The 22,044-nt window shown below is 46.1% G+C and overlaps 1 protein-coding gene across 1 annotated transcript in view; it reads right to left on the bottom strand.

Moving 5' to 3' along the window:
* Positions 1–22,044, bottom strand: part of MED1 (mediator complex subunit 1) — a 255,618-nt gene that overhangs the window by 130,504 nt on the left and 103,070 nt on the right. Inside the window, exons 11-12 of the mRNA XM_082272995.1 lie at positions 15,913–16,027; positions 2,877–3,001 (exon numbers count right to left, since the gene is read on the bottom strand). Coding sequence (XP_082129121.1) covers positions 2,877–3,001; positions 15,913–16,027 — 240 coding nt within the window. The remainder of the gene's footprint in view (positions 1–2,876; positions 3,002–15,912; positions 16,028–22,044) is intronic.

Consider the following 22,044-nt stretch of genomic DNA (forward strand, 5'->3'; position numbering starts at 1 on the left):
GGATTTTACGGTAAGACAAAAATCCAATTTTCTCTTTTGTTCATTGACGGACACAGATCCAGAACCTTCTTAACCATTGGGAAGCCCCAAAGCAGTGTTAAACATGAGAGGTGGGGAAAAAACAGCAGAAAAATTTCCCAAAAGGCTAAACCTAGCCAATCAGGTAACATCCAACAGGAACAACTGGAGCTCACCTGAAAACAATACACCCTCAAAGAGGACCAGGTCTTCTCAAACCGCGGCCTGCAAAACCTTGCGGCCAAAGCAGCATCCGCAGATACCAGTACATCTACTTTATAAAATTTTGTGAAAGTGTGCACAGACGACCAGGTGACCGCTTTGCAAACCTGTATCACTGACACTTGATGGCAGAAAGCCAGAGAGGCACTAAGCGCCTGCGTGGAAAGTGCCTTAACAGGGAACGGAGGAACATGACCCTGGATGGAATAGGCCTGCACCACCATCTGTCTTGTCTACCTGGAAATTGTTGCTGCAGACGTGATCAACCCCTTTGCAAGGTCCATACGTAAGGACAGCACCCGACCCACATCCAGAGAGTGTAAGGCAATCTCCCTAGGATGTTTAGGATTATGACACAGGGAAGGCAACCCAATGTCTTCCTTCAGATGGAAACCAGAAACAACCTTAGGAAGGAAGGAAGGACTGACAAGGGCGAAGCACCAATTTATCTCCATAAGCCACCAGGTAACGTGAATGACAAGACAACGCCGCCAGCTCTGACACCCTGCATGGAGAAGTAAATGCCACCAAGAAGGTTACCCTCTGTAAGCAGAGTAGGCTTTCAAATATATTTAAAAGGTGGTTACTAAAGAACAGACAGCACCAATTGAGATTCCACGGAGGCAGCGGAGACCGTACTATGGGAGCCAAGTTGCGAACCCCCTGAATAAAGGTGCGAACCAAAGAATGCGTAGCCAAAGGACGGTAAAAGACCGCCAAGGCCGGAAAAACCTGGCCTTGATGGTACCCAAGGCCAGGCGCAGCTCAACACCTCAATAGAGAGGAATGCCAAAACCAAAGCCACAAAAAGGGAACGGGGATGACCTCCAAAAGGCTCACACCACGCAATGTACGTCTTCCAGGCGCAATGCTAAATCTTCCTAGAGGTAGATTTTCTAGCCTTTAACAGAGTGGGAATGACCAATTTAGTCAACCCCCTATCTTTCAGCGCCTGGGTTTGAACAGCCAAGCAGGTAAAGCCAGCGACTGTAAAGAAGGATGGAAGATTGGCCCTTGGGCCAAAAGATCTTCCCCGAGAGTAAGTCTCCAAGAAGCAGTGGCAACCTGCCATACCAGATCAGGGTACCAAGACCGGCGTGGCCAGTCTGGAGCCACTAGAATGACCGGGATCCCTTGTGCCTCAATCCTGCGCAGGAGGCTTGGCAGTAGCTTGAGAGGGGCGAAGGCGTAATCAGAAAATACTGACCCCAGGGAGCCATTAGTACGTCTGTGGCGTCGGCTAAAGGATCCCGAGACCGTACCTCTGTATCTTTTTAAGACGAGAGGCCAACAGGCCCACCTCGGGAATACTCCACCGGAGACACAACTGAAGAACACCTTTGGATTAAGTCACCATTTCCCCTGGTCCAACGCCTGTCGACTGAGGTAATCTGCCAATTTTCCCCTCCTAGAGAGTGTACAGCAGAGAGGGCTGGAACGGACGTTCTGCCCACCTTAGAATGCCGGCTACTTCCCGAGGTGCCAGGGCATTTATTTTGCCCCTTTGGTGATTGACACTGGCCAATTGGATTCGCCAAAGACGATTGTCCAAAGATCCAGACAAGGTCTGAACACTCAAAGTTCCAGTACATTGATCAGCAGCCTGGACTGCTCCAGAATCCAGGCCCCACGAGCACAATCTGTGCCGAGAACGCATCTCCACCTGGACAGGCTGGCATACGGGGTGACCACAGTCCAGTATAAAGGAAGGAAAGAATAGCCCTGTCGACGTGCCAGAGAATGAAGCCACCAATGCAGGGATCCTTTTGTACACCAGCTCAACAGGATCATGTTGTCTAGAGACTGTGGACCTTGTCCCATTTGACAGAAATCTTTGCAGAGATATCGAATGAAACTGTGCAACAGAACAGTCTCAAAAGTAGAAACTGTCAGGCTCACGCATGTAGGGCTAGAAAGACGACCGTCTGCTGAACAACAGCAGCAGAATTACATCATGCAATTTCTGAAGTTTGTCCAGAGGCAAGACACTCTGGCTGAGGTAGAGACCAGAGACAGGCCCAGACAGTCCAACTAGGTGGACGGAACCAGAACAGACTTCTGAAAATCAGAATCCCACCGAACTCCTTCAGAGTTCCCAGAATACTTTTCATGTAGTCCATCGGAAATGTCGGGGACACTGTTCGCAGAAGATGATCATCCAGGTACCCCAGTACATTGATTCCCTGTTGACGCAACAAGGCCATAACCTGGGCCAACACTTTTGTGAAGGCCCAAACAGGGAAAATGAGGCCAAGGGCTAACGCCACAAACTGATAATGCTCCTTGCCAATGACAAAACAAAGGAAACGCTTATGACCGACGTATATCAGAATATGAAGGCAAGCATCCTTGAGATCGATAGAAGCGAGAAGATCCCTCTGATAAAAGGGACACCACTACCATAATAAAGGATTCCATTTGGAACTTCTGTACCCGCACAAAGCGTGTCATACTCCTGTAGGGGGCAGCATAACCCAATAGTTAAGAAGATTCTGGAGCTGTTCCGTCAATGAACGAAAGAGAAACAGTATTTTTCCATATAGTGGGCATAAATCTTTACAACATAATCTAAACAAACTCAGCTTTAAGTGAACAGCACTAGCGAATTGTATTTAACAAATATATACCAATCTCACCTGTGCAGTTCTGAATCTTCTGGATAAATGTGCTAGAAACAGGTATGGGTTGTGGAAATTTTAGGAAAAAACAAGCAGGGAGATCAACACTGTTCGCATTGGTGATGGAGGAGAAAGAGGGAGTGCTGCAAAAGAAAAGAAAAAAAAATTTAAATTAAAATCAAATAAAAAAATTAACCCACACTAAAGGTGACAAGGCCAGCTTTAACTTTGGCAAAAAAAAGGAATTGTGACTTGCCTGTATATTCCATATCCTGGAGTACAGTGCAGGACAAGGGCTGGACATTCATAAACCCTGAGTTATAGGCTGCTACCTTCAGATGATTGAACCCTGGCAAAGCTTTGCTGGACCCCCCCCCCCCCTCCCAGGCATAACCTAACCGTTTTGTAAGATCTGTTTTTAGCAAGCAATGAAATGAAACACAATAGCGAAGAGGAGACTGGCCTGTGTACTGTACTCCAAGATCCAGAATTTACAGGCAAGTCAAAATTCCTTTTAACCTAATTGTACAATACAGGACATGGGCTGGAAGTTATTAGATTCTAGGATGTCTCCAACAATGAATATGAGGAGGGGGCAACAAGGCAAACTGTTAAATTGAGTTCTGGTGAATATGCAGGCCACAGCCCTTATCTAGATTGGAGACTGCTCAGGATTTGTGTTGTGGGTTGTTGGAAAGACAAAATTAGATAAACTCAACTTCGCACCTGGAAGGATAAAAGGAGGAGCACTGACTGTTGATAAGAAGAGCTGAAAGTGTGTGCTTGCTGCTTCAAGTTTCACTCTCCTGCATCCTTTTTCCTGAATCCCGTATGAACTCATTTTTAAAAGGTGGTACAAATGCTGAGATGGCACCAAAGATTGACTATAATACAATGCATTCCTTAAAGCGGAACTTGAGGGCAACATTAAAAACGAATGAACAGGCAGGAATTTTAATGCAGAAGAGACATGCTTTGTCTCTTCTACATTAAAAGTTACTTACCTACCAGTCCATCCTTGTACAAGGAGCTGTGCACATGCAGCTCAGTGTACAAATTGGGCAATGCCGAATCGGACTGAACTCCTGTGAATGTGTGGGAGTGACGTCATCCTGACCAGGCCAATGAAAGTGGCTGGCGGTCGAGGCCCGAAAGTCAGCCGCCTGAAGATATTAACGGCCTGGTGGGGAGCTTGAGGACGCTGCATCGATGGAGTAGAGGCAAGTATAGTTCCGAATTAAGCTGGATGGGAGCCGAGATGTACAGTTGGATACTCTTCTGTCAATAGGGAGCTGTATGGGGAAACATCTATTTTTAAGCGCAATGGGTTATATACACTGCTCAAAAAAATTAAAGGAACACTTAGAAAACACTTTAGATCCTAATGGGGAAAATCTCATGCTGGATATCTATACTGATATGAACTGGGTAATGTGGGTAATATTAAGTCTACAGGCTTGGAAAGATCAGTTTGTAAATGGATAGAAAACTGTCTAAAAGATAGAATTCAAAGAGTAGTGGTTAATGATGCTTATTCTGAATGATCTAAGGTTATCAGTGGTGTACCCCAAGGTTCAGTGTTGGGACCCTTACTTTTTAATATCTTTATAAATGATATAGGGTCTGGGATTAAAAGTACCATTTCAGTCTTTGCAGATGACACCAAGCTATGCAGTGGAATAACTTCCTTACAGGATGTCTCCAACTTACAAGCCGATCTCAATGCACTGTTTCATTGGGCAACTATGTGGCAAATGATGTTTAATATTGATAAATGTAAAGTTATGCACTTGGGGGCTAAGAATATGCATGCATTACACATACAAGGGGAGTACAACTGGGGGAATCCATAGTAAAGGATCTGGGTCTTCTGGTAGATCAAAAGCATAGCACGCAATGCGAAGCTGCAGGAGGGAGGGGGAGAGAGAGAGAGAGAGAGAGACAGAGAAAGAATTTTGCCCCTGCAAGAATCATTAGTAAGACCTCATCTGGAATATGCAGTTCAGTTTTGGGCACCAGTTCTCATAAAGGATATCGGGGAACTGGAGAAAAGGGCAACTAAACTGATGAGGCATAGGGGAGCTTAGCTATGAGGAAAGATTAGAGGAACTGAATTTATTCTCTCTTGAGAAGAGATTAACAGCTTGCCGACCGCCCGCCGCATGTATACTGCCGCAGGCTGGCTCGGCTGCACAAATCGACGTATGGGTATGATGGTTCGCGGGAGCGTTGCTGGGGGCGAGCATGGGCCATCCCTACTAGGCAGGGGGGATGCGGATCCACGAGGCCGGCAGCCGCTGGGCACCCGCATTCACTCCCTGCTGAGAGAGAACGACGGTCAGCTGTTGTAAACACAGTTAGAAAACACTCCCTTAGGCTCAAAATTAACCCTTTGATCACCACTGTGGTAACCCCTTCCCTGACAGTGTCATTAGTACAGTAACAGTGCATATTTTTAGCACTGATTACTGTAGTGTCATTGGTCCTCCCAAAAGTGTCTGTTAGGGATCCGATCTGTTCGCCGCAATGTCGCATTCCCGCTAAAAATCACAGATCGCCGCCATTACTAGTAAAAAATAAAAATGACAAATCTTTCCCTTAATTTGTAGACGCGATAACTTTTGCTTAAACCAATCAAAATACGCTTTTTGCTATTTTTTTTTAACCAAAAATATGAATACAAATTGGCCTTTTGTAAAAAGTTACCAAAAAAAATAAAATAAAAACAAAAATAGTTGTCGTTTTATTGAGTTAATTTTCTTTTCTTACTCTACTTTTCTACTCCTACTTTTACTGTACTTTACATTATACTGTTATACTATGTTTTATTATTTAACCATTGCTTGACACAGAGGGCGGATCTCCCCTATGCTTCGCCATATATTTTTTAACACTTTTCTTGGCAGAGATTTCTTCATCCACATCAATCAAATGGAGGAATCTGCTAGGTTCTTTTTTTGGGCTGAAGGAAAAAAAAATAGAATTTTTGTAAGAACGTACCGTAAAATTATTTTCTCTGAGTCCTCTGACAGTCGCCGCCCACTTACACAGTCTTCACTTATGGGTATTGGTCTTATCCACAGGAGCAAGCTAGGCATAAGATTTTGTTATAAACATTCACAAAACACTTTGCACAGACACACCTATAGGGGGCTGTCCCTCTGGTCCAATACCCCCCTGCTAGCAGCATTCCCATATCAGTTTGGTAGCAAGCAGTAGATAGTCCAAGAACCCCAAAAAAGAGGGGTGGGGGCGGCGACTGTCAGAGGACTCAGAGAAAAGAATTTTACGGTAAATTCTTACAAAAATTCTATTTTCTCTTACGTCCTCTGACAGTCGCCGCCCACTCATACAGTCTTCACTTATGGGATGTCCCAAAGCAGTATAGACATGAGGGGTGGGAAGTGCAACCGTCACAAAGGCAATGCAGCAGGTCAGAGAAAATAACCTTATCTGAACCAGAAAGGTAAAACGCTGGGTAACAGAAAGGCTCAACATGAGCGAACAAACCCAGGAAAGCAAATTAACAAAAGGGGGAACAACCCCAAAAGGCGGGGACAGGCTAAACGCCATGTCACCCTCAAGGCACTGCCGCACACAGAACTTTGCGGCCAAAGGAGGCATCTGCCGATGCCAAAACATCAAGTTTGTAAAATTTGGAAAAGGTGTGCACGGACGACCAAGTTGCTGCTCTGCACACCTGGGCAACCGACGCCTGATGGCGGAAGGCCCAGGACGCACTCACCGCTCTGGTAGAGTGCCCCTTGACAGGAAAGGGCGGCACCCGTTCCCTAATTGAATAGGCCTGTACTATAGTCTGTCTGATCCTTTTGAAATGGTTGCTGCAGACGCAGCCATACCCTTCCGAGGTCCCTCAGGAAGGAAAAAAAGAGAATCCGACTTTCTGAAGGATTCAGTAGACGACAGGTACACCCTGATCGCCCGGACTACATCCAAGGAATGCAAAGCAAACTCCTTAGGATTCGCACACAGCTAAGGTAAGACAATGTCCTCGTTAAGATGAAAATCGGACACCACCTTTGGAAGGAAAGATTGGTGAGGTCACAAAACCACCTTATCTCTTTGAACAACCAGGTAAGGGGAGCGGCAAGATAGGGCCGCCAACTCCGACACTCTGCGAGCAGATGTGATCGCCACCAGAAAAGTGACTTTCCGTGACAGCGCAGGCAGAGGAATCTCCCTGATGTTCTCAAATGGAGGACGTTGCAAAACGGACAGGACCAAATTCAGGTCCCAAGGAGGTAAAGGCGCTCTCCTAGGGGGAGTCAGATGACGCACCCCTTGAATAAAGGCGCGGATCAAGGAATTTGACGCCAAAGGGCGCTGGAAAAGGATGGTCAGCGCAGAAAACTGACCCTTAATAGTGGTCACCGCAAGACGCTGGTCCACACCAGATTGCAGGAAGGCGAACACCCTCGCCACCGAAAAGGAGCGAGGATGGAAACCCTGCGATTCACACCAGGCGAAATAAGCCTTCCAGGTACGGTAATAGATCTAACCAGACAAGGCCTTCATAGCCTTGAGTAGGGTAGGAATGACCGCCGACGAGAGACCCCGATCTCTCAGGACCTGGTTTTCAACAGCCACGCCGTTAAAGCCAGCGACTGTAAAGCAGGATGGAAGATCGGCCCCTGAGAAAGCAGATCGTTTCGTAACGGGAGCCGCCAGGGAGGCTCGACGACCAGTTGCATGATGTCCGCGTACCAAGACCAGCGCGGCCAGTCCGGGGCCACCAGAATCACCAACTTCGGTTCCGAGACCAACCTTTGAAGGAACCTGGACAACAACTGAATCGGGGGGAAGGCATAAATCAGGCGATACCGATTCCAAGGCACCACCAGCGCATCCGAGGCATCTGCCAGAGGATCGCGTGTTCTTGCCACTAACCTTTCGACCTTGCTGTTTAGACGAGACGCGAACAGATCCACGTCCGGGGATCCCCAACACGCACACAGCATCTGAAACACCTCTGGGTGTAAGGACCATTCCTCCTGGTCCAGGGTCTGGCGGCTCAGATAATCGGCCTGCCAATTCTCCACACCTGGAATGTGAACGGCAGAAATCGCCGGGACCTGCGTCTCGGCCCAAGACAGAATTTTGGTCACTTCCTGGGCCACCGGGCACTACTGGTGCCCCCTTGGTGATTGATGTAAGCCACCGCAGTTGCGTTGTCCGTCTGCACACGCACAGGGCGGCCCTGAAGATGATCCGACCAATGGAGCAAACATAGTCTGATCGCTCGCAGTTGCAAGACATTTATCGGTAGGGAGGATTCCTCCTTCGACCAAGTGCCCTGGGCAGACAGATGGCCCAGGACGCCACCACAGCCCGACAGGCTGGCGTCCACAACAACGGCCGGAAGGATTTCCCCTCCGTCAGAGCCGGAGACTGGAGCCACCACAGAAGATCCTCTCTGACTCGGTGGCCAAAAATATCCTCCTTTCCAAGGAATGAGGATGCCTGTCCCACCTGGCCAGGATCTCCGCTTGAAGAGATTGTGTGTGGAACTGTGCAAATGGTATCGCCTCGAAGGCTGACACCATCAATCCCAGGGACCACATGCAGGTCCTGAGCGATGAGGAGTCGTTGTCCCTGAGGGACCTGACCTCGTCCTGCAGAGTCCGGAGTTTGTCTGGCAGGAAAACTTTTGCATGGGCAGAGTCCAGAACCATCCCCAAGTAAGGGAGACGAAAAGAAGGGGACAATGTTGACTTCTGAAAGTTGATGGTCCACCCGAACTCCTGGAGCGTCTGAACCGTGGTTGACAGTTGGACTGGAACTCGATCTTAACAGGAGATCGTCCAGATATCCCAGGATTGCAATCCATTGCGCCCGCAACAGGGCCAGGACAGGAGCCAACACTTTGGTAAACACCCTTGGAGCCGAAGCAAGATGGAAAGGAAACACCACAAACTGATAGTGTTCCTCCGCGATTGCGAATATGGGGATGTGTAGATACGCATCCTTGAGGTCGATGGAAGCCAGGAAATCTCCCGGGCTTAGGGAGGCCACCACCGAACGAAGGGATTCCATACGGAATTATTGAACCCGCACAAAGCGATTCAGAAATTTCAAGTCCAGAATCGGACGCACCTTGCCCTCTTTTCGGGACACCGTAAACAGATTTGAGTAAGACCCCCAAAATCTGTCCCGATGTGGCACCGGGACGATCACCCCCTGGGCGATGAGATCCTGAACCGCCCGTTGAAGATCTTGAAAACGATCTGGGGTCAAATGAAGATTCGAGGGAAAGAATCTGTCTGCTGGGTGCGATCGGAATTCTATCTTGTACCCTGACCGAATGAGTTCCTGAACCCACCTGTCCTGAATCCTGGACAGCCAAGTGTTCGGGAAAACAGCGCAGACGTCCCCCCAGCCCTGAAACGGGTGAGGGCGCCCCTTCGGGTGGAGGCGGACTGGGCCGCCGTGCCAGCGTGGGCAGCTTTTGACTTGCCCGCCCAAGGCTTCTTCTGGCCACCAGCGGCCTTGAAGGATTTGCCCTTGTCTTGTGCCTTGAAGGCACGAAAGGACCCCTGATTAGGTTTATAGGAAGGGCCCCGCTTACCGCGGAAAACTTACCCTTGGGCGCTTGGGGCAGCAGAGTGCTTTTGCACCCAGTGACCCCCTTAATCAACTTGTCCAGGGAGTCCCCAAAAAGGCGATTCCTTGCATAAGGGATGTGAGACAACGTCTTCCTGGAAGTCTGGTCGGCCAACCAACTATTCAGCCACACCATCGGGTCCCTAAACACCGGAGAATTCTCCGTGGGCATCAGAGTGGCCTTGTTCAACCTGGACACCGTGTGATCCACCTTAGGGGCCACGCTCCAGCGCGAATCCGTAGGAGAGGCAAAGGGATAACGGTACTGAAACCGCTTTGGTACCACAAAATTGCGCTTCAAATTGCGCCATTGTTCGTTCACCTTTTCGTGAAACTCAGCGGGACAGGGAAACACCTGTGCCGCTTTCTGGGTCCTGCAGGTCCCAAAAAAAGACCGCTTACCCATCGGGTGCGGCTCATCCTCTAAATGTAGTGTATCCTTAACAGAACTAATAAGCACAGACATAGCAGCGCGTTCTCTAGCCATCCCAGGGGGGAGTCGTCCCCCTCCTCTTCCTCCTCCTCCCCTTCCGACTGAGAGGACTGAGACCCCTCAGGGGGTACACTGTCCATGGCAACCATATCTAGCTCTGAATCAGAAGAATGAGAAAGTCTGGGCCTTTTCTTAGAAGCCCGCTCAGACATCAACAGATCCACTTTTGACGCTAAAGTCGAAAGTGCAGCAGTAAGGGAGCCCATCGCAGAGGATTCAGGCATACCTTAACCCTCCACCAGAGCTGGGGGGAATTTGCTGTCCTGGGACTCCATAAAATTTTTTTGGCGCTGGCCCTTTAAATCAGCGATAGCGGCGGATCCCACAGCAATGCACCGTAATGAGGACTAGCCTGAGTTACCAATTATTAAAGAATATAACTGCCAGCAAAGGTATTATCCCATGAAAATAGCAGAAAAAGCCCCCCAGAAGTGTAGCTGTACAATACCAAGCTTGTAGCTCGATCCGACTGCCTGGAGAAAGGAAATGATGTCACGCAGCTAGAGGCCAAAATAGGACTTGAGCCAAGGAAAAATGGTTGCCAATGTAATGCTATGGGGGAGGCTCCGAGAAAATGGCCACTGAGCACATGTTAAAATACATTGCCCCACTAAAGGTGGCACCCGAAAGGGCGCCAGAACACTACAGGGAATATGGCTGCTGATGCCCTCACATGAAGCCGAACAGCCTGCCCACTCCCAAAATGGCGGCCCCGCAATTTTTACACCACAGTGGCCCCCACAACCATGTCTGTACCCCCAAACGTAGTGCAAGCACTACCAAGGGACTCAGGGAACCCTGCAAAACCCCCACAGCACGGCATGACTGCAATAGCGCCCCCGCAGGGACCAGGTGGGACACACAGGGACCACACAGACAGACATGAGGGGGATATCACAGACTCCAAACAGACTGCCATCCCCATGACAGAGGCCCCACACACACCCCCCGACATACAATGCCATAGACAGAGGTGGTAGCATGGTACTCACCGATCCAGCGAAAGCGTGGGTGCCTCTCTGCGAAGGGAAGTCTCCCACCCGGGGTGGGGGTGCCGTCAGCCGAACAGGGCGCTAGCAATACGCGGCGTACCGCAGTTGAGACATCCTAGCGAAGTAGCCACTTCCCGGGCTTTGTCCCTGAGGACAGGGACAGATCGTTTGCAAGGCCAGGGCATACGCATAGCCTGCTAAACGCTCAATGGCGGGCTGGGATTCCGTAAGGCTCTAGTACAACCAGTCCGATTCCCAGCTCCGCAAACGCTGTAGTCTTCCGAAGTTTGACTAACTAAGCACAGGATCAAATAAAAAGCTATCCGTGTAAAGAAAAAACACTTAGCCTTTTCTTCTGTTTTCTTAATTTTTATTTCTGCTGAGACTGTAGCCCCAGCTAAGGGAAGCCTGCCTACTCCTGACTAGGCAAAAGACACACTGGTTTGGGAATGCTGCTAGCAAGGGGGTATTGGACCAGAGGGACAGCCCCCTATAGGTGTGTCTATGCAAAGTGTTTTGTGAATGTTTATAACAAAATCTTATGCCTAGCTTGCTCCTGTGGATAAGACCAATACCCATAAGTGAAGACTGTATGAGTGGGCGGAGGACATAAGAGAAAAAGAACTTTGCATGTATGACCATCATTAGAAGAAGGTGGATGCTCTTTGGTATCGTTTTTTACAGCGAGTAAAATGTAAAAGCAATCCTAGCAGATCATTTTTGCTTTTTACAGACTGCTGGACACCCCCCCCCCCCCCCCCGTTGAATTCCTGCCCAGGATAGTTCGGTTTTGGCTAGCTTTTTCTGTCTACCTGTGCCATAAGTGGTTTGTAATTAGCCTCTGCTAAGGATGCACTAGAAGGTGTTATCAGGATACCTAGGTACATTATGCTATATTTTGCCCATGAGTATAGTAGTTTGTCCTGTAGACTATTGACATCTGGTTTGGGTATACCAAGATTTAATATTAGAGATTTAGAGTGGTTGACCTTAAAATATGAGAGTTGGCTTTATTTGTTTAGAATTTCATGAGTCTTGGGGGGGGTTGGTTAGCATTAGGATTATGTCGTCCACAAAAAGGTTGATGGTGTTGCGTCTGTCTCTGTAGGTGAAACCTGATATTTGCGGGTCAGAACGGATTTTTTCAGCGAGGGGTTCAATCATTGGATTGAATATTTTTGGTGAGAGTTGGTGTCCCTGTCTTGTCCCTGTCTTGTCCCAGTAGTTATATGGAAAGGTTTGGACAGCATATTTTGTGTGTATACCTGGGCTGATGGAGATGCGTAGAGGGCTAGTATTGCTGTTAAGATTGAGTCTTTAAAGCCAAATTTATGCAGGACCTGGGACATGTATTCGGTCAAACGCCTTTTCTGCACCAACAGACAATAGCAGAGAGGGCGTTTTACTATGTATTTTATTTTTTTACTATGTATACTTACTATGTTTAAAATCTGTCTAGTGGCATCTGAAGTTTGCCTGCCTCGTATAAATCTCATTTGGTCAGATTGAATAAGTTGGGGGATGATTTTTTGCATGGAATATTTAATATTTTGCCACAAGTTTCAGGAAAATTACAAAATTTTTATTTTTTTTAACACAAAGTTGTCACTTAAATGATATATTGCTCAAACATGCCAGGGCTATAGGTGAAATCACACCCCAAAATATATTCTGCTGCTTCTCCTCCAATCACTGCCTTCAGGCTAAGGGCGTAAATTGTTGATTTCACTCCTCACTACCTATCACAGTTTCAGAGGCCATTTAGTGCCAAGATAGCACAATCCCCCCCCCCCCACCTTCCAAATTACCCTTTTTCAGGAAAGTAGACAGTCAGGCAGCCAGAAAGTAAAAGCTGCGTAAATTCCAGTATATACACCATATTTGTAGGCACATAACTTTTGCGCAAACGAATAAATATACGCTTATTGAGATTTTTTTCTTTTCAATCAAAGACATTTAGCTAAATAAATTTTGGCCTAAATGTAAGACAAAAATTGAGTTGATTGGAAATTTTTTTTACGAAAAAGTAGAAAATATAATTCTCAAAATTTTCGGTCTTTTTTCCTTTATATTGCAAAAAATAAAAAACCGCAGAGGTGATCAAATACCACCAAAATAAAGCTCTATTTGTGGAGAAAAAAAAGACAAATTTTGTTTGGTTACAGCATTGCATGACTGCGCAATTACCAGTTAAAATCACGCAGTGCCAAATTGCAAAAAATGGCCTGGTCATTAGGGAGGTAAAACCTTGCAGTCCAGAAGTAGATAATCACCAATATTTATTTTGTACAAAACATGTGGTCGTGTTGAGTAGATACAAAATAGGTCATCAAGAAATTATGGAACCCAAAATTATCAACAGGCAATGCATTTACAGCTCATCAGTTTAGAGTTAACTCTCAACAAGGAATCTAATTTTTTTTTCCCACGCTGGCATACACAACATTAACCTATATGTGCTGAGCAATCTCTGTTTATATACATATGAGCACCCCACCCTCATGTTTGCCTTCATACAGTGCCTTGCGAAAGTATTCGGCCCCCTTGAACTTTGCGGCCTTTTGCCACATTTCAGGCTTCAAACATATAGTTACATAGTTAGTGAGGTTGAAAAAAGACATCAGTCCATCCAGTTCAACCTATGATGTGTGTGTGTGTGTGTTTGCTTTTAAACGTACATTGTATACCCCTGTATGTTGTGGTCTCTAAGGTGCCCATCTAATCGTTTTTTGAAACTATCAACCTAAAGATATAAACTGTAACTTTTTGTGAAGAAGTGGTACACAATCATGAAGTGGAACAAAATTTATTGGATATTTCAAACTTTGTTAACAAATAAAAAACTGAGAAATTGAGCGTGCAAAATTTTTCAGCCCCTTTACTTTCAGTGCAGAAAACTCTCTCCAGAAGTTCAGTGAGGATCTCTGAATGATCCAATGTTGACCTAAATGACTAATGATGATAAATAGAATCCACCTGTGTGTAATCAAGTCTCCGTATAAATGCACCTGCATTGTGATAGTCCCAGAGGTCCGTTTAAAGCACAGAGAGCATCATGAAGAACCAGGAACACACCAGGCAGGTTCGAGATACTGTTGTGGAGAAGCTTAAAGCCGGATTTGGATACGAAAAGATTTCCCAAGCTTTAAACATCCCAAGGAGCACTGTGCAAGCGATAATATTGAAATGGAAGGAGTATCAGACCACTGCAAATCTACGAAGACCTGGCTGTCCCTCTAAACTTTCAGCTCATACAAGGAGAAGACTGATCAGAGATGCAGCCAAGAGGCCCAAGATCACTCTGGATGAACTGCAGAGATCTACAGCTGAGGTGGGAGACTTTGTCCATAGGACAACAATCAGTCGTATACTGCACAAATCTGGCCTTTATGGAAGAGTGGCAAGAAGAAAGCCATTTCTTAAAGATATCCATAAAAAGTGTCATTTAAAGTTTGCCACAAGCCACCTGAGAGACACACCAAACATGTGGAAGAAGGTGCTCATCACCCTGAACACACCATCCCCACTGTCAAACATGGTGGTGGCAGGATCATGGTTTGGGCCTGCTTTTCTTCAGCAGGGACAGGGAAAATGGTTAAAATTGATGGGAAGATGGATAGAGCCAAATACAGGACCATTCTGGAAGAAAACCTGATGGAGTCTGCAAAAGACCTGAGAGTGGGACAGAGATTTGTCTTCCAACAAGACAATGATCCAAAACATAAAACAAAATCTACAATGGAATGGTTCACAAAAACATATCCAGGTGTTAGAATGGCCAAGTCAAAGTCCAGACCTGAATCCAATCGAGAATCTGTGGAAAGAACTGAAAACTGCTGTTCACAAACGCTCTCCATCCAACCTCACTGAGCTCGAGCTGTTTTGCAAGGAGAAATGGGCAAAAATTTCAGTCTCTCGATGTGAAAAACTGATAGAGACATACCCCAAGCGACTTACAACTGTAATCGCAGCAAAAGGTGACGCTACAAAGTATTAACTTAAGGGGGCTGAATAATTTTGCACGCCCAATTTTTCAGTTTTTTATCTGTTAAAAAAGTTTGAAATATCCAATAAATTTCGTTCCACTTCATGATTGTGTCCCACTTGTTGATTCTTCACAAAAAATTACAGTTTTATATCTTTATGTTTGAAGCCTGAAATGTGGCAAAAGGTCGAAAAGTTCAAGGGGGCCGAATACTTTCGCAAAGCACTGTAGATGTGTGTAGGGCAGCAGGGTACTTTTAACGATTTCTTAATTTTTATAATACTCAAAATTTTAGACACTTTTTTTTCTTTTGTTTCTTTCACTGAGGCTAGGTTCACACATATGCAAATTTGATGCGGGTTTCCCAGCATCCAATTCGCATGACAGGTGAGTGTGACCGACTCTCATTGGAGCCAGCTCACACAGGTCTGGGTCGGCAGCCGCTGTCCGCATTCGAAAAAGGACCTGCACGACTTTGGGTCAGATTCAAGTATGAATTCAGGCATAAATTCACACCTGACTCACACCTGAACCAGTGAACATTCAGGCATAAATTCACACCTGACTCACACCTGAACCAGTGAACAGGGACGCAACAGACCCCAGACACGAACCCGCAATCGCATATGTGTAAACCCGGCTTTGATATAATAAGGGGGCTAAAAAACATCCTGATATTATTGGCAGGTGACAGGTACTCTTTATGGAGACATCCAGATTCTACAAGACCTCCAACATTTTCCCTGTCCTCAGAGAACAGTGCTTCATTACATAGAAATAGATGTTGTTTGATGTGCTACAGCTTGCCTTCCTGACAGTGTCACACCCTTATGAGTCTCAAAAAAGTAATTGGGCACAAAATAGTGAATAGCTTACAGCCTGTTAGGGACCTGGGGCATACGAGACATCTGACCTGCATTTGTATCTATTATTTCCTCCTGTCAAAAGAATCAAAGTTCTTACCCTTTATTATCAATAGGATGTGAGCCCATTATTAAAGGAGCAATTGGCAGCTTATACATGGCAGAAGTGGATTCAATCGTGACAGAAACATTCAGTCCAAGAGACCGGGGAAGTGCTAAACAAGATAAAACAGAAAATTACTAAATTAGGCAAAAACATGATGAGGACATATAGCTGCCCCTATTTACATATACAGTACTGTGCAAAGACTTAAGACACCAAAAGAAATCCTGTAAATCAGTAGTGCTTTAAAAAAAAAAAAAAACTACCCATTAGTACAATAACTAGAAAATCTGTGGCCAACCTTTTTAACCCTTTCACTGCTGGGCCCTGCTTTCCACCTTTAAACTGCATTTCTTTCCCTTTTATTATTTTTCGCTTACAGTTTTCAGAATAACTTACGTTTCTACTTAATATAAAACTGTACAGTGCAGAGATAGGCAACCTTTGAGAGACAGAGATCTACCTGAACAACATAGAACAGATTATGCGGACCCCCTAGTTTTTTTACTAAGTTAACTAGCAAGCCCCCAATAAAAAATTAAGACAGCATGAAGAAAGCTTAGAAAAATCGAATAAAACTAACGTCATTGTAAAAATATATACTTAGCCTACCTTTACAGGTTGCTGCCCGACCTATGTGCGAATGACACCAGGGCCAGCCTCTCATTGATCAGGGTGGACGTAATAAGATGTCCTCCCGGATTGGGCCGTGCAGCAGCGCAATCTGTCACCAGCTGTGTCTGATCACTGTACTAGCCCTACAGTCGATACCATGTGACCGCTGTAACTAGGGATGCACCGATTTTTTTTTTTTTCCAACACCGAGTACAAGTACCGATACTTATTTCAAGTGCTCACCGATATCAATTACCGATACCTATTGCCTAGGAGGGGTAGGTAGAGGGGTGGTTTGGGAGTCCCTTTCAAGCCATCCATTGTGTACAATTGTGTTGCTAGCTGTGACTGGTCACAGTAATCACATGGTACAGACTAGGCCAATCAAGGCCCATCTGTGCCTTGTGATCAGCTGTGGCCAATCACAGCTAAGTACAACAAAACCAACTTAATCAATTTCATTCAGTAAAATGCTTGCATATAGCAATGAAATGTATTTAAAAAAAAAAAAAAAAAAAGGGGGGAAAAAGAAAATAAAATAAAAAATAAAAAAACTGGATTTTTGACTGTAATATCCTTTTCTCTAAGTTAATTGACAGATGCAGCTCCATATTCTTCTTGACCATTGGGTTATGCTGCCCTCTACAGGAGTAGGAAACTAGGCAGGAAAAATCTTTACCACGCCTATAAGGAAATCACTGCAGGCATACACCCAATCACTCTGCTATAGAATTCAGTTTTGTTGCAAGCAGTGCTTAGAAGAAAAAAATCCCATCCCACTCAGAAATAGAGTGGAGTGGAGAACATGGAGCTGTGTCTGTCAATGAAATTCAGAAAAAAGGATTTTACAGCAAGTTAAAAACAGAATTTTTGTAAAATCTTACCGTAAAATTCCTTTCTCAGTCCTCCGACAGTCGCCGCCCACTCATACAGTCTTCACCAATAGGGTATTGACTTCATCTCCACAGGAGAAACTAGGCATAAGACTTGTTAAAAAACAAAGCATTTACATAGACACACCCATGGGGGCTGTCCCACTGGTCCAATACCCCCCTGCAATCAGCCATCCCAACTCAGTTTGGTAGCAAGCAGTTAAGTGTATAAGAACCCCAATAGAGGGGCGGGGGCGCGACTTTTACGGTAAGATTTTACAAAAATTCAGTTTTCTCTTACGTCCTCCGACAGTCGCCGCCCACTCATACAGTCTTCACCAATGGGGATGTCCCAAAGCAGTGTAGACATGAGGGGTGGGAAACGCAATCGTCAGAAAGGTAACGCAGTACCCACAACAGAGAAAAGAACCTTACGAGAACCACAAGGTGATCCTCTGGGTAACAAAAAAAAATCTCAACAGGAGCAACAACCCAGGAAAGCAAATAACCAAGGAGATAAACAACCCCAACAGCCAAGGACCGGCATGAAAAAACCAGGGTCCCTTTACGGTACTGCCGCACAGAGAACTTTGCGGCCAAAGGAGGCATCAGCTGATGCCAGAACATCAATTTTGTAGAATTTTGAAAAGGTGTGCACTGACCTGGGCCACCGAAGCCTGATGCCGGAAGGCCCAGGACGTACTCACCGATCTAGTAGAGTGCGCCTTGACAGGGAATGGCAGAACCCGTTCCCTAATCGAATAGGCCTGTACAATTGTCTGTCTGATGCATTTTGAAATGGTCGCCGCAGACGCAGCCATACCCTTCCGAGGTCCCTCAGGAAGGTCGAAAAGAGAATCCGATTTTCGAAAAGGATTCAGTCGACAACGGGTAAACCCTGATCGTCCTGACAACAACCAAGGAATGCAAAGCAACCTCCTTAGGATGTTTAGGCTTTGCACAGAGCGAAGGCAAAACAATGTCCTCATTAAGGTGAAATTCAGAAACCACCTTAGGGAGAAAGGATGGGTTAGGTCGCAAGACCACCTTATCCCTATGAACCACCAGGTAAGGGGAGCGGCAAGACAAAGCCGCCAACTCCGACACTCTGCGAGCAGAAGTGATCGCCACAAGAAAGGCAACCTTTTTAGACAGCATAGTCAACGATATTTCCCTGATATTCTCAAACGGGGAACGTTGTAACACGGACAGAACCAAGTTCAAGTCCCATGGAGTTAAAGGCTCTCTCTGAGGAGGGGCCAAATGACGCACACCTTGAATGAAGGTGCGAATCAAGGAATTAGACACCACAGGGCGCTGGAAAAGAACAGCCAGGGCAGATACCTGGCCCTTAATCGTGGCCAACGCAAGGCGCTGGTCCACACCAGACTGAAGGAAAGCAAACACTCGCCACCGAGTATGAACGAGGAGAGAAACCCCCGGACTCACACTAGGCAAAATAAGCTTTTCATGTACGGTAATAAACATTACCAGATGAGGCTTTTCTAGCCTTGATCAAGGTAGGAATGACCTCTGAAGAGACCAGGCTTTCAACAGCCATGCCGTTAAAGCCAGCGACTGTAAAGCAGGATGGAAGATCGGTCCCTGAGACAGTAGATCTTCTCGCATTGGCAGCCGCCAAGGAGGTTCGACTGCTAGGTGAACGATGTCCGCGTACCAGGACCGGCGTGGCCACCAGAATCCACCAAGTTCGGTTCCGAGGCCAACCTGCGAAGGAACCTGGACAACAGCTGAATCGGAGGAAAGGCATATATCAGATGATACTGATGCCAAGGCACCACTAACGCATCCGAGGCGTCTGCCTGAGGATCACGCGTTCTTGCCACGAACCTTTCCACCTTGTTGTTTAGTCGTGACGCGAACAGATCCACATCTGGGGATCCCCATTTCGCACACAGCATTCGAAACACCTCCGGGTGCAGGGACCATTCCCTGCTCGTAACGAACGTCTTGCCACAAACAAGATGGCGCCGCAAGGCGCCAACAACACACTATATACATGCAGTATAAGCGCCCATAGTGAAGCCAGACATGCTGCCCACACCTAAAATGGCGGACCGGCGGTGTTCAACCCCGCAGCGGTCGCCACACGTGTCTGTACCTCCAAAGCACCGTAAAGTGACAAAGGAGAGGGACCCCAGAAAACCACACAGCGCACTGACTGTGACAGAAAACCCCCGCAGGGATCTGGATCAGGGAGCCCAAAAACGCACAGACATGAGGGGATAACACAGACACACAGGACTGCCAGCCCCAGACAGAGGCCCCACACAGAATGTACATACCTGTATCCGATGGTGTGGGGTGCCTCTCATTGACGGGAAACCGCCCACCCTCAGATGGCAGGGGTGCCGTCAGCCAAAAACGCAGGACCCCAAATAGTGCACGGATAACCGTGGATGAGGCGTCCGTGTGAGGTAGCCACCTCACAGGCTGAATCCCTGAGGACAGGGATGGGTCGTTTGCGAGGCCGGGGCGAACACATAGCCTGCTAAACGCTCAATGGCGGGCTGGGATTCCATCTGACCCTCTATCCTGAAGAACCAGGACGACCAGTCCGACTCCTATGCCTACAGTCAAGCATGGTGGTGGGAGTGTCATGGTCAGGGACTGCATGAGTGCTGCTGGCACTTGGGAGCTACAGTTCATTGAGGGAACCATGAATGCCAACATGTACTGTGACATACTAAAGCAGAGCATGATCCCCTCCCTTTCTGAGACTGGGCCGAAGGGCAGTATTCCAACATGATAACAACCCCAAACACACCTCCAAGATGACCACTGCCTTGCTAAAGAAGCTCAGGGTAAAGGTGATGGACTGGCAAAGCAGGTTTCCAGACCTAAACCCTATCTGTGCATCTGTGAGGCATCCTCACATGAAAAGTGGAGGAGCACAAGGTCTCGAACATCCACCAGCTCAGTGATGTCATCGTGGAGGAACGCAAGAGGACTCCAGTGGCAACCTTTGAAGCTTTGGTGAACCTCATGCCCAAGAGGCAGTACTGGAAAAAAAAAGCGGCTACACAAAATATTGACACTTTGGGCCCAATTTGGACATTTCCACTTAGGGGTGTACTCACATTTGTTGCCAGCGGTTTAGACATTATTGGCTGTGTTGAGTTATTTTGAGGGGACAGCAAATTTACACTGTTATTCAAGCTGTACACTCACTACATTACATTGTAGCAAAGTGTCATTTCTTCAGTGTTGTCACATGAAAAGGTATAATAAAATATTTACAAAAATGTGAGGGGTGTACTCACCTTTTTGAGATACTAGAAGTGCTAGCATATTGCACCCCCTTTTTTCCAGGATATTTTTCAGTTTTCAGTGCTGTCATAGTTTGATTACTTGGTGTACTCAAATTAATTTTAAAGAATGTTTTTGAGACAGATCTTTATTTTTGTGATATTTAATAACCACTGTTTTTCTTTTTTACTTTTTACTATTTGAAAGAAAAAAAAGACATAAAACGCAAAAAAAAAAATTCCTGTTACCTTCTATGATACATATGAAATAGTGTTTAACTATAAGTTTAGACCAAAATGTATTCTATGGGGGGCACATGGAAGGGATATATATACATTGTATAGGTTGTCACGTTCACATATGTACTGGCGGAAAGTTGGGTTACTCCAGACGTTAGTTTAAGATATAAACTGGCGTTTTATGAATTTTAGTTTCCAGAACATAATTAGTAATAATAAATTAAATCCTGATTTACTTTCCTGGTTTAGCAGACTGACGCATGAACTACGAGAGTGCTCACCGGGTCCCTCGCAGTTCATTAAGAACTACAAGCCAGCTGCCGTGGTGGCAGATGGTAGTTGTACCTCATTCACAGATTGCTGTGCTCTTTTTAAATTGTGACAGAGGGTGCAGGGAGAAGATCCCCCCCACTGTCACAGCAGGAAATCAGAGAGGCGCAGGCAGGTGCTCTTTTTTGACATGTTACTCCCTAAATACTGGTGTAACATGTTATCAAAGGTGAACGTATCCTTTTAAATGGCTGGTCAGTGGTTAAACAAAAATTGTAATGTACTGTTTTTTTCACTCAAACACTTTGAATTTCTCTTTTGTTTATTGACGGATACAGCTCCATATCTTCTTTGACCATTGGGTTATGCTGCTCTCCATAGGAGTAGAACTAGGTGGAAACAAATTTCACTATGTCCCTAGGGCAGTCCTAGGGGGTATACATCCCACTTCCTGCTATAGTACTTTAGAAGTAAGGAGCTAATTCCTTGCTGGGATCTCTGGTCCTGGCATTTTTTATTTTTTAAATTAACTTTCTCTTACGTCCTCTGACAGTCGCCGCCCACTCATACAGTCTTCACTACTGGGTATTGGTCTTATCCACAGGAGTAAGCTTGGCGGAAGATTTTGTTAGAAAACATTCACAAAACCTTGTATAGACACACCTACAGGGGGCTGTCCCTCTGGTCCAATACCCCCCTGCTAGCAGCATTCCCAATTCAGTTTGTCTTTTGCCTAGTTAGGAGTAGGCAGGCTTCCCTTGGCTGGGGCTGCAGTCTCAGCCTTTCTTCTTCTTCTTATTTTTTTATTCCTGAACAAGTGATTTTCTTTACACTGAGCTTTTTATTTATTCCTGCGCTTAGTT

This window comes from Pelophylax lessonae, assembly GCF_965119305.1.
Source record: "Pelophylax lessonae genome assembly, chromosome: 11".
Taxonomy (NCBI): domain Eukaryota; kingdom Metazoa; phylum Chordata; class Amphibia; order Anura; family Ranidae; genus Pelophylax; species Pelophylax lessonae.